The 18,965-nt window shown below is 41.0% G+C and overlaps 1 protein-coding gene across 1 annotated transcript in view; it reads right to left on the bottom strand.

Moving 5' to 3' along the window:
* LOC124258429 (insulin-degrading enzyme-like) overlaps positions 1-18,757 on the bottom strand; it is a 41,836-nt gene extending 23,079 nt beyond the window's left edge. The window contains exons 1-14 of the mRNA XM_046692526.1: positions 18,064-18,757; positions 14,747-14,931; positions 12,563-12,639; positions 11,405-11,431; positions 10,124-10,227; positions 9,294-9,463; positions 8,322-8,444; positions 7,759-7,871; positions 5,643-5,732; positions 3,172-3,244; positions 1,596-1,855; positions 1,196-1,437; positions 845-1,117; positions 273-359 (exon numbers count right to left, since the gene is read on the bottom strand). Coding sequence (XP_046548482.1) covers positions 273-359; positions 845-1,117; positions 1,196-1,437; positions 1,596-1,855; positions 3,172-3,244; positions 5,643-5,732; positions 7,759-7,871; positions 8,322-8,444; positions 9,294-9,463; positions 10,124-10,227; positions 11,405-11,431; positions 12,563-12,639; positions 14,747-14,931; positions 18,064-18,173 — 1,934 coding nt within the window. The 5' untranslated portion in view covers positions 18,174-18,757. The remainder of the gene's footprint in view (positions 1-272; positions 360-844; positions 1,118-1,195; positions 1,438-1,595; positions 1,856-3,171; positions 3,245-5,642; positions 5,733-7,758; positions 7,872-8,321; positions 8,445-9,293; positions 9,464-10,123; positions 10,228-11,404; positions 11,432-12,562; positions 12,640-14,746; positions 14,932-18,063) is intronic.
* Between the last annotated feature and the right edge of the window lie 208 nt (positions 18,758-18,965).

The raw sequence follows: 18,965 nt of genomic DNA, 5'->3' as shown, positions 1-18,965 counted from the left end.
GCCCGAACTCAAAGCTTGAGCGTAGACAAAGAAACCTCCGTATTGGTAAGCTCTGCGTGTTCCTTATACACCTCGAATGCCGTCATTAAAGAGGAAGCGAGGCGCAAAGGGGCTCTTAACAGTTTCCTTTTAAACTCTTCCTGCCAAGAACAGGGCTCCAGGAAACCCATCCGCCCGAACAACCGTTGTCATGGCCAGAGCCGCCGGAGTGCGCCAGCAAATCATGCAACACCTTGCCCTGCCATTGAAACAGGGTGGTAAGATGTTCTAACCTTGGCGTGTTGTCTTCCGTCAGATCCCAAGCAGCAGCCCGAAGTTGCGAGGCCAACGCTGATACCGGCTTCAACATCCGGCAGGTTCTGCATCAATGGCCAACATCTTGGAGTCCTGCACTCGGTAGGATGCCTGTGGGGAAGCCGATAAGCGCTTGAGGGACTTCGTCATGAGCAGCGCCTCCATCGGCAAAATCCAAACTATGAATCTTGTAATCCCCTTTGCGTGACTTAGGAGCCTTTATCGTGGTATTGAGAGACAAAGTAGCAAAATCAGCGTCCAAAGAAGCCACAGCATCGGCCACCATCGGGTGGTGGCGGGAGGAGTAACTCGGAGAAGACGAATAGCCTTGATTCGGCCGAACCTGAAGAGGGAGAAGGACAATCCGGCAGTCTGTCGGCAATCCAGTCGAACACAGCAGAGAGAGGGAGGTAGGTGCCCCATCATCATCATCCTCTTGCAACATTTCCTCATTATAATCGGGAGAAAAATAAGCTCCTCAGTGTCCTCCCAGGACCGCGGTAGAACAATAAATCGTTGACCCGAAGCAGCAGGCCGGTTGGGCGCTTACCGATGACAACTGAAGCAGCACTCAAAGTAACTGTCGGGGAGCGTGGGCGTCGGGCGGCGAACAGGAGGTGACCTTGAGCGGGACCGGCGGTATCGCCTACCACGCATCGGTGACCGTGGCGCCTCTCCTATCCTTGGAGCGTCACGGAGGCGAGACCTTGAGTCAGACCGGCGGCGAAGAAAGTATCGAACTAAGGCGAGGACTCCTAGACCGATGATGCTGCCGAGGAGACCTGGAGCGAGATCGTCGAGAACGATGGAGCGCTTCGGCGTCCTGGCGTCGAGGAGCGCTCTTCCATTAACTGGCGTTGTAGGTTCTCCTCTCTAGACACTGTAGCCTTCCTGGGGATACGGTAGTCTGCCAAAGCGTCGGGAGTTAGGCGCTGGCGCTGGCGTCGGTACAAGCGTCGGCGTCAGCATGTCAGCGTCGTCGGCGTCGGCATAAGCGCCGGCGTCCGCATGAAGCGTCGGCGTAGGCATCGGCGTTGGTTGAAGCAACAAGTCAGCAACTGGAGAATCAAGTGCCACAGGCGTCGGCGCCAGGGACAAAGCTGAGCAGCGGCGCTGGAGCGGTGCTAGCTTGGGCTCCGGCAGCTGCCGGCAAAGGCGTCGAAGCAACTTCTGAACCTCGGATCGCGACAAAGCGTCCGGGTGGGATAGGTCAACAAAGCGTCAGGCGGCAGCTTCGAAGCGTCAGCAAGCGAGGCGCAGGGGTGGGCGGCTGATCTATCACAGGAGAAGAAGCGTCCGACCGGCGTCTGAGGGGAGAAGACCGAGGAGTCCACAGAAGAAACAGGGGAAGACATTTTCCTCTTCCGTTGTGACAAAGCGTTTCTTCTTAAGCGCTGAGGTAGGCCTTGAAATCTCGCGACGGACAGCGGAGTACAAAAGTGACAGCGCTTCGTCAATGGAACAGGCAACAGTCGCACAGTCTGGGCACCAGGGGTGTGGGTCCTTGGCAGACTTCTGCACCTTGCAGATGCAACAAAACTGCGGGTCATGCACACCAAAGCTGTAACACACAAATGTGAAGCGTAAAAACCTAGAAACAACCCCTGCAGGCGAAAAATGGAAGCACCCTCCCACAAGAATGGGCGCGCCCAAGTAAATTGGGACAGTCGTGTAAACAACCAAGATGGCTGCCCCACACTGAGCGAAAAAGCGTGAAAAACACACAAATTAGGCAAGAAAAAGAAGGTACACAAAAAACAAGCATGAAACAGAGGTGGAAGAACCCTAGGGGTATCAAAACACCCAAACATGCCGTGGAAAAAAACTTCGGGCGATGGGGACACACCCCAAGCCCGAGTGAAAACATAAACCGAGGTAGCCAGGTAAGTGAAGTTACTTGTAAATTATGTTCTTCACCCACAGAGAAGAGACATAAGATAGAAAAACATACATACCAATAACTTTAATATCTGAAATCTATTAGTAAGTGTCTGAAAACTTAGCGAAACAAAAGCGTCTGACAAGCAAGGCGGCTTGAGTAAAAGTGATTTTGGATGGACGGCTTGCTTGGCGGGAGGAGATCCGCGTCACTTCCGTTGCCTGTACACTTTCGTCGATACGAGGGTGGCGTTCTATAGAATGGCGAATCAGCGACTGTCTGATCTCTTTAAAGCGGAGCTTGAGGTAATATGCATAAGACCTATGGTAAGGTAAGTTAAAAATATGTTTCCTTCTCAGTATAACTTACACTAGATGCGGAAGGCATATAGTCAGTCTTCTTCTGAATATTCTGCTTTGGAACAATAAAGGCAAGATACTTTATGGATAATGACTTCTTTATTATATTATGATGCGACATTTTGGTATACCGGTAGACTCTTATACTGTTGTCAAGCATGAGTGAATATAATCAATGGAACATACTCCGGCACGTGAAGATCGGGGTGCGAATTGATCTTCAGTAACCCATGCTTGTCGTAAGGGGTGACTAACGGGATCAGGGGGTCAGGCTCACTGACTTGGTTGACACATGTCATCGTATCCCAATCACGTAGATTGATGCTCATGCTATTGATCACTGGACTGTCTGAAAGGGGCATTAAAAACCCAACTAACCAATAATACAATAAAGAAGTAATAACACATAAAGTATCTTGCCTTTACTGTTACTATCTCTAAAATGCCAATCAATAGTTCTGTTGTGGAATCCAGTATCAAAACTCAAACACTGACAACCACCCAGTGATGAAACATGATGACATAATACTCAAAATTAGACTAAATCTGTTGTCACAGAAACAATTTCGATGAGTGCAGTCAGAAATTATTACTGAAGCAGTAGTTGAAAGTGAAAGTCTGGCTTCCGGAATGTCCTACCTCTTGCCTTGAGTTCGGACAGCAGACTCCCCGGCCCCTCGTGACCAATCAGGTGCCCCAGATAGTGTTCTGGCTGCAGGATACAGAGTACATCTTTAACTCACCAAAACATCAGCTATAGTTGATATTCACCATGCACCATCATATTGCTGCAGATTGTCACAGGTACATGTGCATGTGAACATGAAGAGCCCCAGATTAATGACATCAAGCCCCAAATACTAGGACAGATGACACACAACAATGGGCATGGTGATGTAGCATGTACTGAGATATTGAGTAGCAATTTGTTACATAACGTAGTCGCATGTAGAAATATATTACATGTAGCATTTCACATTATCAGATTGCACTAACGCATGTTTTATACAGTTAAATGACACCCTTAGTAACAGAAGCTGCTGGGGCAGTCTTCTTCAACTTTCAGACAGCTACCTGAGATGTATCCCACTAATAGATACACTTGGCTGTGCTATGCTCTGTTTTCTCGAGTTGTAAGCACCTACTGGACAGTTCAAAGTTTTCTGGATCACAAGTAGCAATGCATGACTGGTATGTACACCACAAATACATATAAATTATGACCATTGGAAGCCTGCTAGACAATTGAAGCCTGCTGGGCACTGGAAGCCTGCTAGGCACTGGAAGCCTGCAAGACAATGGAAGCCTGCAAGACAATGGAAGCCTGCTAGGCACTGGAAGCCTGCTAGGCACTGGAAGCCTGCTAGATAATTGAAGCCTGCAAAACAATGGAAGCCTGCTAGGCACTGGAAGCCTGCTAGACAATGGAAGCCTGCAAGACAATGGAAGCCTGCTGGGCACTGGAAGCCTGCAAGACAATAGAAGCCTGCAAGGCACTGGAAGCCTGCTAGAAAATGGAAGCCTGCTAGGCACTGGAAGCCTGCTAGGCACAGAAAGCCTGCTAGACAATTGAAGCCTGCAAGGCACTGGAAGCCTGCAAGACAATGGAAGCCTGCTAGGCACTGGAAGCCTTCTATTCACTGAAAGCCTGCTAGACAATGGAAGCCTGCTGGGCACTGGAAGCCTGCTGGGCACTGGAAGCCTGCTAGGCACTGGGAGCCTGCAAGACAATGGAAGCCTGCTAGACACTGGAAGCCTGCAAGACAATGGAAGCCTGCTAGGCACTGGAAGCCTGCAAGACAATGGAAGCCTGCTAGGCACTGGAAGCCTGCTAGACACTGGAAACCTGCTAGACAATGGAAGCCTGCTAGACACTGGAAACCTGCTAGACACTGGAAACCTGCTAGACAATGGAAGCCTGCTAGACACTGGAAGCCTGCTGGGCACTGGAAGCCTGCTAGGCACTGGAAGTCTGCAAGACAATGGAAGCCTGCTAGACAATGGAAGCCTGCTAGGCACTGGAAGCCTGCTAGACACTGGAAACCTGCTTGGTACCTTTGATGTGTAGTATGGATGTATTATATTTAGCTTTGATGTGTAATATGGATGTATAATATTTACCTTTGATGTGTAGTATGGATGTATTATATTTACCTTTGATGTGTTATATGGATGTATTATATTTACCTTTGATGTGTAGCATGGATATATTATATTTACCTTTGATGTGTAGCATGGATATATTATATTTACCTTTGATGTGTAGCATGGATATATTATATTTACCTTTGATGTGTAGTATGGATGTATTATATTTACCTTTGATGTGTAGTATGGATATATTATATTTACCTTTGATGTGTAGTATGGATATATTATATTTACCTTTGATGTGTAGTATGGATGTATTATATTACCTTTGATGTGTAGTATGGATGTATTATATTTACCTTTGATGTGTAGTATGGATATATTATATTTACCTTTGATGTGTAATATGGATGTATTATGTTTACCTTTGATGTGTAGAATGGATGTATTATATTTACCTTTGATGTGTAGTATGGATGTATTATATTTACCTTTGATATGTAATATGGATGTATTATATTTACCTTTGATGTGTAGTATGGATATATTATATTTACCTTTGATGTGTAGTATGGATGTATTATATTTACCTTTGATGTGTAGTATGGATGTATTATATTTACCTTTGATGTGTAGTATGGATGTATTATATTTACCTTTGATATGTAATATGGATGTATTATATTTACCTTTGATATGTAATATGCAAGTATTATATTTACCTTTGATGTGTAGTATGGATGTATTATATTTACCTTTGATATGTAATATGGATGTATTATATTTACCTTTGATGTGTAGTATGGATATATTATATTTACCTTTGATATGTAATATGGATGTATTATATTTACCTTTGATGTGTAGAATGGATGTATTATATTTACCTTTGATGTGTAGTATGGATATATTATATTTACCTTTGATGTGTAGTATGGATGTATTATATTTACCTTTGATATGTAATATGGATGTATTATATTTACCTTTGATGTGTAGTATGGATATATTATATTTACCTTTGATGTGTAGTATGGGTGGAGATCTGGCAGTGACCACGACACATTCATTTGGCGGAGATCCTTCACAGGGACAACACATACGTTCCTCTGAAAACATGGTGAAACACTTGGTATAAACAACTTACTTTATTTACATCAGCTGTAGTAAATCAGTGAGTATGGATTCATTCTGCTTGGAGTCATATTCCAGTAATATACTGCAAGGCCACCAGAAATTAAACCTAGCTGTTTGTCAAATGATTTAACGTGGTGATTTTATCCACCACCACAACATCTGCTACATACAGTCATCCCTTGCAATAACGCTCTTCGCGATACCGCGGATTCGGTTAAACCGCGGGGTAATCGGTAGGTCCCATAAAAAAAGTTGGCCAGCAATCACACATCTTCACGTCATCGAAAATAGCACATCAACAAATCCGCTGTTGGGCTCTGTTTAAACACTTTGTAAACTAGTGAAATTCAGTGCGGATTGCAATCAACAGTGTTTATCGTACAGATCCATGGTTTTTCAGATGCTTAAAACATGCAGGATTTTCTCAATAATAATCAGACAAACAGCAAAACATCGTAATAACTTATGAAAGACCACTTTATCATAAACACATGGCATCAGCCGAATACTTACAATTTTGGCTGTGATGCAACACACCACGTTATTGCGTGGGTAAACACTGCCATCCGAGAACGTATGATGTCAGAAAACACATTTTATTTGATTAAATTCAATCCCATTTTCATTCATTAAAACTGTTTACAGTAACAACGAAGAAACCGTTTCATACAACTTCCGCTTAACACACTCTTGAGGATCTGTTTTTCGCGCTAACAGCGATAGCACCAATTTCACATTTTTCTCAGCAATCACGCACAGATTACAGCCTTGTCATCCATGGACCCCAACACCCTCGTTATTGACTCATTGAAGGTTTTTTTGACAATTGATTGCCAACATTTTGTTTTTACAATCAAAGTGGCACGTACCGCGGGAAGTCAGCGGTGACTTGTCAAAATGTCTCCTACGCAAAATATATACAGCCAGGTAACCCAAAGTGCTTAGCCTATGTTAATTATTATGTCAAATATGTTCGTAGAAAACATGTATTATACTTATACGATAGCAATATATGATATCTCTGTAAAAATAACTGCTTAAGATATAAATTATTCTGATAATGGAATACAAATTCTTTGATGTTATGTTATCGGATCGTTTTTAACTGAACCACCTGTACATTGGACCAAACATCTGTGCACAGCTGATTGCTATTTCCGGCTTAGTTGATTAACAGGTAGCATAACAGGAACAACAATTGAATTATCATGTCTAGTGATGTTTGATTGCAAGGTTCCTGTACATACATCTATTTTCATTTATAAAGTTTTGGTTTTTTTCACATCCAACAATATGATATAGTTTCGACAGGGCACAATACACGAAATAGCAGTTTTGTTATGTCCATGAAAAAACATGATTTTACTTGGCCTTCGTTCTGTGTTATGTAATAGTTACTATAACGCTGGTGTCTAATAATGTGGGGGGTCATCCATGGACCCCAAGACCCCCCGTTATGGCGAGGGATGACTGTATCAATACTCTGGGTCACAGTGGATGGGATGATAGGAGGTTATAGGGGTAGAGTTGAAGGGATAATAAGTGGGATGGGGTTAAGAGAGTGGGGGTAAAGGGATGGGGTTAGAGGGTAGGGATAGTGAGATGCTGGTAAAGGATGTATGGATCGAGCACTTTGGTTAGAGGGTAGGGATACTGAGATGTAGGTTAGGTGTGGATCAAGGGCATGGTTTAGAGGGTAGGGATTATGAAATGGGTTACTGATGTGTGGATCAAGCACTTCAGTTAAAGGGTAGGGATAGGGAGATGTAGGTTAGTTAAGTGTGGATTGAGTGCTTTGGTATAGAGGGTAGGGATTTGTGTATTGAGGGCTTGGGTTACAGGGTACTGATAATGAGATGAAAGTCAGTTAGGTTGGCTTGCTTTAAGGGCACATGTTGCTGGGATGTGGAATAGACATGTGAGGGCTAGATGAAGTAGAAGTTGTAAAACACTATTAGCAGGACTATTTACAAGAACCTGTCACAAGGTGACACTGACCTGAAGCTGGTCAGGGCCAAAGGGGTGAATATTCCACTCTGGGACGGACACAGACTTGTTCTCAACACCAGCAAATAGCGGCACCACCATCTCCGACAACTGATCCAGGGACTCTGGCAAAGACATAATCTCGGAGGTCAGGACCCCACAATCTCCATTTCTTGTAATAGCTTTTATTTTTGTTGTGAACAAGACTTTATTAGAGGTTTACTTACAAGGCATTAGTGGACAAATGAAAAATCTATTCACGTCTATTAAAGATCCTAAATTCAATTACAACAACAGAGGGACAACCCCTGACTCAATACACACAACCTCAGGGGTATGAACAATATCTGTTAGCACTGGTCAGTTATTTTTCAGAAAAGTTTGAATTTAATCATCATTGGTCATAATCTGTTTGTTCCAAAGACAAAATACGATAATACTCTGTCATCAACAATTTCAGCATATTTAAAAAAGGACGACTGCTTATCATGGTCTCAACTGTTTAAATTTCTCAGTAGTTGGATGCATGTGAATATGGTGATTTTTAGAGGACAACAATGTCTCCAGTTACTCACCCTTCCCTAACACACAGAGACCCATGACATTAGCTGAGTAGTACTTGGAATGGAACTTTAGCAGTTCGTCTCTTGTGTTCTGTCCTCGTTCCCTTGGTAACGTATCCAGGGTCTGCTTGTTGCCTGTAAGACCAAACATTTATCATGTACACAGTTCTGATAGTTTGGTGGTATAACAAACTGAAACTCCATCGAAGTTGAGAGTCCCCTTGTCTCCAGATGTACAATTATTATGTTTTGTGTATACCATCTATGTTGATTTCCAAATTGAAACAATAAGTTCATCTGTCAGAGATCGGTACACAAAATAATTACATTAACAAGGTTCACAAATCAATACAAGTTTTGGCAAGATCATTACAATACAAAAGTGTCAAAGGCAGCGCAAATTACAATGGTAGTATGAAATAAAATGGTAGTGGTAACAGCAATGAAGTAACATTCAGACTGCAGTAACAATGGTCTAGCTTCCAAAAGGCTTAGGCTACGAGGTCTTGTGACTCACTTCAGACAGCACACAAACAGATGCTAATCTGAACCAGAAAATCAAGTGATCAACAGCATGAGCACTGATCTACACAGTTGAGATACGATGACGCATGTCAACCAAGTCAGCAAGCCTGACCCATCAGTCGCTTCTTATGACAAGCATGGGTTTCTGAAGACCTATTCCAACCTGGATCTTCACATTTGATCTAAAGATCATATTACAAACCTCTATCCAAGATATCAGGATATCAGGTATACTGAACACCCAAAAAAAACTGTGTGAAGATGAAGGTGTTAGGATATACTCCGAAACGTTATTAATAATAAAGAGAAGTTGACATTCATAACAACTCTCTTCCTTATGTCTATCACTTCTAAATGCCATTCAAAGACCTATCTGTGTCAATGACATCATACTGGGTTAATACTGAGCAGTAGACAAACATCATATGGAGTACCATACTGGTTGCCATGGAAACTGACCTGATCCAAATTTACTGAAGTCATGTGACGGGTCAGCAAGGGACTTCTCTAGCTGCATGAGTCTCCACTGGTCACTCTGGAGATTCTTGTCATTCTCGGAGTTGACAGCATTGACTTCCCTGTCAGTCGCCGAGGATGTGAACAGTGGGCACAAGAAGAACTGGGCAAACCTGCAGTGAAATGAGCAGGTATCAACAGCGAGCAATGTGGAGAGATCAGAGATTTAAAACTAGGGGATAGGGGAGAGAGCTGTGTCATTGTGGGTTGTCAGGATGGAGGAAACGATTGGTGGAGGTGGGGTGGGGTATGGGAGATTGGATTGGGGGTAGATGTAGGGTAGAATTGATTGGGGGTTGGCTAGAGGAAAGGTGTGTTGACATGGGTAGGGTGTGTGTGTGTTTGGGTGTGGGGTGTGTGTGTTAATAGGGATGGGGGATATACATTTTACATCCTAGACAGTAACTGCCACTTGTCTTGGCAGTTAGTTGGCCGCAATTAGGACCCCCATTGCTTATATACGAAATATACCATTTTGACACTGATTAAAAGGGTCAAGTTAGGGAGCTTATCTATGAGACTGGCTTATCTATGGTAATATACGGTAGGTGGAGGAAAGAGGTGGTGGAGGTGGAGATAGGGGTGGGTACAGGCGTGAGGGGGTTCTTGATCTTATACTTTCCATACAAACTTGTTTTCTCCGAAACATTTTTTCAAAACATATACCCTGTACACTTTTCTGGACATCATGCATGTCTAGCTAACTCTCTGCCTGAGGTTCTGTACTGAGGAGAAATGCCAGATGTCTTCAGTCAATGTCTTGTGTTACCCACCTGTCCAGAGCCCCGGCCAGATTCCCGGGTGTGATGTCAAAGAAGTAGTTGGTGTTCTCGGTGGAGGTGTATGCATTGCTGCTGCCCCCATGCTCACTAAGAAACTGAAAACAATATAGCTGTGGTTAGGGCACCGTACAAGCTGACGACAGTCTACAAAACTGTAAACAAGGGCTGTTGTGATTCACTCATGTGTTTGGTGAATCAAACCAAACCCATTCATCAATTCAATTCGTTATGCAAACACTAGAGGGCAGTGGGGTAGCCTAGTGGTTAAAGCGTTCGCTCATCATGCCGAAGACCCGTATTTGATTTACCACATGGGTACAATGTGTGAAGCCCATTTCTGGTGTTCCCCGCTGTGATGTTGCTGGAATATTGCTAAAAGCGGCATAAAACCATACTCCCTCACTCACTCACAATCACTAGAATCAAATGTTCAAGAATTTTTTAAAAGGTGTGTTTTTACCTGAATTTGGGTGGTATTTATCAAAATGAGATGGACTATATCCTAAAAAGACAGCATGATAATGAAAACTCTTATGCATCTTATTTGACAGCATTGTCAAATTATGTATCTTGTTATTATTTCACTGAATATATTGAATAACACATCAACTGCTGATTTGTTGTATTCATTATCCAATATTCGTATTCACTACCCAATATTTGTGATACGTATGATATCGCCCCCTAGAGGAATGGTTGCAGCCCTACTGTGAACATACAGCCCTACTTCCCACTGCCTACACTTATCAGCCTTCATATTCCCAACAAATCAGGAGTGGTGGGGTAGCCTTGTAGTTAAAGCATTCACTCATCACGCCTTAGACCGGGGTTTAATTCCCCACATGGGTACAATGTTTGAAGCCTATTTCTTATGATATTGCTGGAACATTGACAAAAGCAGTTTAAAACTAAACTCACTCACTCAACAAATCAACCCACAACATAACATCATACTTAGTTACTATGTTAATTATTGCATGGTTTATTTATAAATATTCAAGCCATATCATGGCAAGACGTCAAGAAGGGGCTTCACACATTGTTCTTGAGCAGAGATTCAGACTGAGTTTGTCAGATTCCATACCAGGGATGCAGGGTGTCCGTCACAACCATGATGTGACACTCACATCAGTACTCAGACACTGACTGACTGAATGAGTTTGGTTTTACGCAGCTTTTAGCAATATTCCAGCAACATCAGACACCAGAAATGGGCTTCATACATCTCAGATACTGTGTATCAACATATAGAGATATACATAAACAACTTACCTTACTGTACTCATTTTCATCTGGATACTGAAATAATAGAAAAAGAAAATAAGAATAAATTCTTTCATTTCAACTAAAGATATGTTTTGGAACAAGAATAGTTATATCAGTCCATATTAATGATAGAGAGACAATCACAGTCCTGCGAGGACTGCACACAACTAGTAGGATGTAAATAGTCCCAAATGATGTCTGAATTCTTCAATGTATTCATCAAGCGTGCAGTAATTAGCATGATTAAACTGTCTTCATCAAGCAGTGATAAGTATGATTAAATACAATGAAAATGACACCTCTGAACACAATCCATTATTTTTTAGCTGACTTGATAACAAGGGTAGAAATGTATCCTCCAAGTGTGCCACAAGACACTTAGGATATGTTTAGATGTGCCCTTTGAAATTGAAGCAATTCAGTTGATCCCTCTCTGTGAGGTAGATTAAACACTGTTGAAGATCAGAAAGTTAACCATCTTCTATTTCTTTGAAGTCGATAACACCGTCTTCAAATTCTGAATCCACAGATTCATTACTTCAAATATCATGCATATCAAGTATGCTTTTTGACTGCAAACATATTATATTTATTATTAATCATTCCTACGCAGTGAAAGCCATTTAACAACATTTGACTACTATTGTGGTACACACAAACATCTGAGGTGAACATGATGAGGTTACCTTAATAAAAAGCTGTGTTAACAGCTGTGGCATCTCTAAATAGTACTTCCAATGTTAAATAATAATAATGCTTATTTTTGCACCTAGAATCCAACACAATGCTGCTCTCTGGCGTGGCATTATTACCCTGACGGAATTGTACTTTCAAAGCAGCTACTATGTGCTTCGCGCGACCGTATAAGTTCGTACATCTGCTTCTCAGGTACCCATTTTAAACAGCTGGGTGGACTGAGTGCAATGCGGACGAAGTGCCTTGCCCAGGGACACAACACAGTATGAGACCCAGGTCACAAATTTTGGTGTCTCCACCAGGATTCGAACACGGGCCTTTAGAGTGAGAGGCCAGCATGCTAACCACTACACCACTGTGCTCCACCAACCAAGCACCCTCTGATCTATAGGTAATACAACTACACATTCCCTTTGCTAATGCTTAACTTTATCCTCTACACAAGTTTATCTGGGAATACATACTTACCTTCTCTGTGCCAAGGAACAACATGTGTTCACAGAAGTGGGCAAGACCAGGCAGATCAGTGGGGTCACTCATGTGACCTAGACAACATATACAATACTGGTTAGTAACACAGTATACTGTCACTACACAGGACCACAAACAATACTGGTTAGTAAATCAGTATAATGTCACTACAGAGGATAACACAAACAATACTGGTTAGTAAATCAGTATTATGTCACTACAGAGGATAACATAAACAATACTGGTTAGTAAATCAGTATAATGTCACTACTACATAGGTTAGTAAATCAGTACCACAAACAATACTGGTTAGTAAATCAGCATTATGTCACTAAAGAGGATACCATAAACAATACTGGTTAGTAAATCAGTATAATGTCACTACAGAGGATAACATAAACAATACTGGTTAGTAAATCAGAATTATGTCACTACAGAGGATAACATAAACAATACTGGTTAGTAAATCAGTATAATGTCACTACAGAGGACCACAAACAATACTGGTTAGTAAATCAGCATTATGTCACTAAAGAGGATACCATAAACAATACTGGTTAGTAAATCAGTATTATGTCACTACAGAGGACAACATAAACAATACTGGTTAGTAAATCAGAATTATGTCACTACAGAGGATAACATAAACAATACTGGTTAGTAAATCAGTATAATGTCACTACAGAGGATAACAAAACAATACTGGTTAGTAAATCAGTATAATGTCACTACAGAGGATAACATAAACAATACTGGTTAGTAAATCAGTATAATGTCACTACAGAGGATAACAAAACAATACTGGTTAGTAAATCAGTATAATGTCACTACAGAGGATAACATAAACAATACCGGTTAGTAAATCAGTATAATGTCACTACAGAGGATAACATAAACAATACTGGTTAGTAAATCAGTATAATGTCACTACAGAGGATAACAAACAATACTGGTTAGTAAATCAGTATAATGTCACTACAGAGGATAACATAAACAATACTGGTTAGTAAATCAGTATAATGTCACTACAGAGGATAACAAACAATACTGGTTAGTAAATCAGTATAATGTCACTACAGAGTATAACATAAACAATACTGGTTAATAAATCAGTATAATGTCACTACAGAGGATAACATAAACAATACTGGTTAGTAAATCAGTATAATGTCACTACAGAGGATAACAAACAATACTGGTTAGTAAATCAGTATAATGTCACTACAGAGGATAACATAAACAACACTGGTTAGTAAATCAGTATAATGTCACTACAGAGTATAACATAAACAATACTGGTTAGTAAATCAGTATAATGTCACTACAGAGGATAACATAAACAATACTGGTTAGTAAATCAGTATAATGTCACTACAGAGTATAACATAAACAATACTGGTTAGTAAATCAGTATAATGTCACTACAGAGGATAACATAAAAAATACTGGTTAGTAAATCAGTATAATGTCACTACAGAGGATAACATAAACAATACTGGTTAGTAAATCAGCATTCTGTCACCATAGATGAACAATGTACACAACACAGAGGACAGCTCCAGAACAATCTAAATACTAGTATGCCATTACTTCATCATTACAAATACTGAAATAACATTATTCACACATATTGCTATACAAAAATATTCATTAATTACATCTATAATTAATAAATTCGCCACACATATCAAGTAGCCATAGAAGGAGAGTGTCTTTAAAGTCTGTTACATCTTTCTGTGTAATCGTATCATTTTTATTGCTGTCCCAAGGGCTGGTAGAATGTAAAGACTCATAAGGGGATGTCCTGTGTTATCCCTATGTTTAGTTTCTGCGGTAACATCCTTAAAACAGACAGGTACAATTGGTAGTTATACATTTTTAATTTATTTTACAATTTTTGCACACATACATTCAAAATGTATAATCAGGTTTCAAATCGTTTTATATTTATTAATGAAACTTGGTAAAGGTTCATCAGTAAGGGGTATTATGTCCAGATATTAAAACTGACTGAGTTTAGTTTTACGTTACGCAGCTTTTAGCAATATTCCAGCAATATCACTGGGGGACACCAGAAATGGGCTTCACACATTATACCCATGTGGGGAATTGAACCCGGGTCCAGATTTTAAAAAGAAGAAGGGCATGCTCAACCTTATTGTTATCAAATCCATCACTAACCTATGTTGACATTCATTGAAGCTGCTGATTTGTCAGTGTCAGTATCGCTGATCAGAAGTAGCTTCATCCCATTAGTGAGTTCCAGGCCTCGATACAGACGCTTGTCCTGAGCTGACCTCAAGATGTCGCCATTCTCCCACACCTGCTTGATGTTCTCAGTCGCCATGATGGTTGGAGACCTCAACCTGAAACATGGAAGTGCCCTTACTAGAACAATTCTGCATCTTGTGATATACTGACACTGTCAAGGAACCACACAACCCACCATACAATACACCACACAACCACTATACAATCCAACCCACAACCCACCATACAATCCACCACACAATCCAACCCACCATACAATCCACCACACAACCACTATACAATCCCCACACAACCCATCGTACAATCCACCACACAACCACTATATAGTCCAACACACAACCCACCGTACAATACACCACACAACCACTATACAATCCAACCCACAACCCACCATACAATCCACCACACAACCACTATACAATCCCCCACACAACCCACCGTACAATACACCACACAACCACTATACAATCCAACACACAACCCACCGTACAATACACCACACAACCACTATACAATCCAACACACAACCCACCGTACAATACACCACACAACCACTATACAATCCAACCCACAACCCACCATACAATCCACCACACAACGACTATACAATCCCCCACACAACCCACCATACAATACACCACACAACCACTATACAATCCAACCCACAACCCACCGTACAATACACCACACACCCACCATATAGTCCAACATACAACCCACCGTACAATACACCACACAACCACTATATAGTCCAACACACAACCCACCGTACAATACACCACACAACCACTATATAGTCCAACACACAACCCACCGTACAATACACCACACAACCACTATATAGTCCAACACACAACACCACGAACAACACCACCACCCAACCCAACAAAACCCAATAGACAACCCAACATACAACCATCCACACAACCTAAGGTTGATTAGTCGATGCCTGGAATTTACAGTCCAATCTGTGATCAGACCCGGCAAGCTATTTGGACTGTTTGAGATCATCAACAGATCCACACAAAATCTGACATTCAATGTGTAGCGGCTATAAACTTTCTGAGTCCTGTGCTGGGATTCACACCACAGATCCTTTGGTACGAAGTCGGACATTTTGTCGACATGACCACAGAGTGTAACCCTAATATCAGTAACCTCACAAGATAAGGATGTCATCTGTCTGTATGCCATAGGATAACAAGGATTCGGGTCTTTCACGACATGATCATTGTACAATTTAAAGCTCTACCTCCAATTTTCAAATATCATCTTAGTGATCACTGATGTTTCAACACAGCTCACCAAGAGACACTGCAACCAAGCCAAACAGCAATAGTAGTCATCTATTAAATAGATAGCACCTCTTTGGGCCTTGCCACAGGCACAGAAAATGAAGAATTAATGGTCAACTGGACCATACATACAGTGTCACTTAGTAATGATGACAGGTAATGATGATCCTCTTCTGGTGATTCTTCAATAAGTTTTAATGTCACATTGGCAATATTTCAGCCATATCGGGATAAGGAAAAATAGATACAATTCATTCCTATCCATGTGGTATACAATTATTACAAATAATTGTTACCGCTGCCTACTACAAAACAAGACGGACATTTTGACACCTTGAGTTTTCCTAACAGTGGAAGTGGGTGTCACTTATAGGCAGTCACCGAACTTTAAATAAACGAATCAGAATCAAACTGTTCTTGCAGTTACTATTTGTGAAATGCATATTCAGAGATACTTTGAAGAGATGCTTTCATAATGACTAAGGATCAGCATGAAAGTTGAAATGGACAGTCTCTCAGTAGAAAGAACAAGCAATGCTTGTGACAATTGGCATAGGAACCACCAGAGAGATATATAAACCAGAAATTCAAAGTCAAGGAAATTATTTTATTGAAGGTACCTGTCTGTACAGCCGATGAAATTCAAGTAAACTGTGGTGAGCACAAGAGAAAATGCACTGATGGTTGTCCACGTGGACTATTTCTAAACCATTTGTTGGTTTGGCTATGAATTAGAACTCACTCATGCAGAACCCGTGAAGGTCGGGTTTGAATTGGTCATAATGGGATCAGGTGGTCAGACCCGCACGTCATCATATCCCAACATTTCTGGTGTCCCCCGCCGTGATATTGCTGGAATATTGCTAAAAGGGGCGTAAAACTAAACTCAGTCAGTCATATCCCAACAGTGTAGATTGATGCTCATGCTGTTGATCAGTGGATTGTCTTGCCCAGACTCGATTCGATTATTTACAGACCACAGCCATATAGCTGGAATATTGCTGAGTGCAGTGCTAAACAACAAACCAACCAGCTACTCGTGAAGATATGGGTTAGACTTGGTCTTCAGCAACCCATACTTGTATCTCTTTCTTGGAAATGTAGTGACTCGTACTTAACCCTTAACCACAACGATGTAAAGATCCGGGTTAGAACTGATCTTGAGTAACCCATGCTTGTTGTAAGAGACAAGTAACGGGATCAGGAGGTTCGTTTTACTTGGTTGACACATGTCATCGTATCCAAATTGAGTAGATCGATGCTCATGATGTTGATCACTGCATTGTCTGGCCCAGATTCCATTATTTACAGACTGCTGCTATATAGCTGGAATATTGGTGAATGAGGTGTTAAACAATGAACAAAAACAAAAACAAATTGGAAATGTATAAAACTGATAGCAGGACAAGATATCATTTCCAAGGAATTATCTGAAAAGGTTTAGACTAGTTCTGTGATCTTTTCTTTACACAGTGCAACTGCATTAGAAACTAATGCAAACGTTTGCTCTCGCGTTACTAAACCTTTAGTCTACAATTTCTAAGAGCCTGGTTATCAGGACCTGGTTATGATAAGTTCCTTCTCAAAGGGGTGTGACAAGAAATTTGCACCTGCTTAATGGATAGAACGTAATATATCTGGACTAGGTTAACAGTTACACACCAGGGGCTCAACGTCGACCTGTGAATACTAGTTTATTGTGTGTCCAAGTAACGACGATCATGTCATGTGACAGCCGTGTATGTGTTGATTATCTTAATTAGTCACAATCAGAACAGCAAGCCGGGTGTGATCATAGATTGGACTGTAAATTCCGGCATCGACCAATCAACCTGCCACTTCATTACAGGGTTTATACACATTTCTTTCCAATTATCAAATATATACAAAGCTGTGTGGTTATCCCCGAAAAATTGCCAACAACCTACCTACCTGTGTTGCTGCTGTCGTCTTGTTGTCACCGACAGAAACCTAACAACTGGATCGCTCGATTTGTAGCGGAATAATCCAACAGATTGTAAGAACAGCTTCTGTATTCTCATTAAAATAAAGAGGAAATTAAGAGCACTGTACAGAAAATAGAAATCATATGTTAGATTAACTCTCCTTTACAGCATCGCCAGATGGTTCACAGTTTAATATTTCATCAAAAGAGAGCATTTGCTTATCTGGAACTCTCCAGAAAAGGGAGACGCAAAGATTTCTATTTCCGGTCAAAAGTATAGTCTATTTCATTATTTTTCACACTAAAAGCGTGATTGCGGTAAATAACGCTTCTGGTTTTGTGTAAAATACCGTATTCGTGATTGGGCAGTAGCGTGCGGTTTGTTATCAGTATAAATGATCGATACTGATAGTGAATTTGTTTTCTTAAAATACGGAATAAGGAGTCATATTGTGCACTTTAATAACAAAACAACTGATGTCTGTATCGCAAAGATACGAAATAACATTAAACACACAGGTAAAGATAAACCCTTCTGTTGTAATACAGACATCATTGTTTGTGCTGGGCCGGTATTCAGGGATATATTTGCTCTTCAGTGAATAAGTCGATGCATGTGGTAAGAGAGGATCCCTGTGTCAGGGGTTTTCGACGATGTAAGACAAAAACGTATTATTTATCTGTAATATCATTTAAAGTTTTTACTAACCTCGAGTGATAAAGGATATATTCATCTATTTCACACAAAAATATTAAGTGTTCCCTACAAATATAGCGTTGATGAAATCGTATCGGCGAAACACTGCCGCTCGTAACATCCGGGTATTTTGTATCGGGTTTCAATACTTTGAGCAATACTTTTTGCTCCGCACTGCGAGGAAGTGATGTG

This window comes from Haliotis rubra, unplaced genomic scaffold, assembly GCF_003918875.1.
Source record: "Haliotis rubra isolate DU_JTF1 unplaced genomic scaffold, ASM391887v1 Scf693, whole genome shotgun sequence".
Classification (NCBI taxonomy): domain Eukaryota; kingdom Metazoa; phylum Mollusca; class Gastropoda; order Lepetellida; family Haliotidae; genus Haliotis; species Haliotis rubra.
This window is presented reverse-complemented; position numbering and strand designations above follow the sequence as displayed.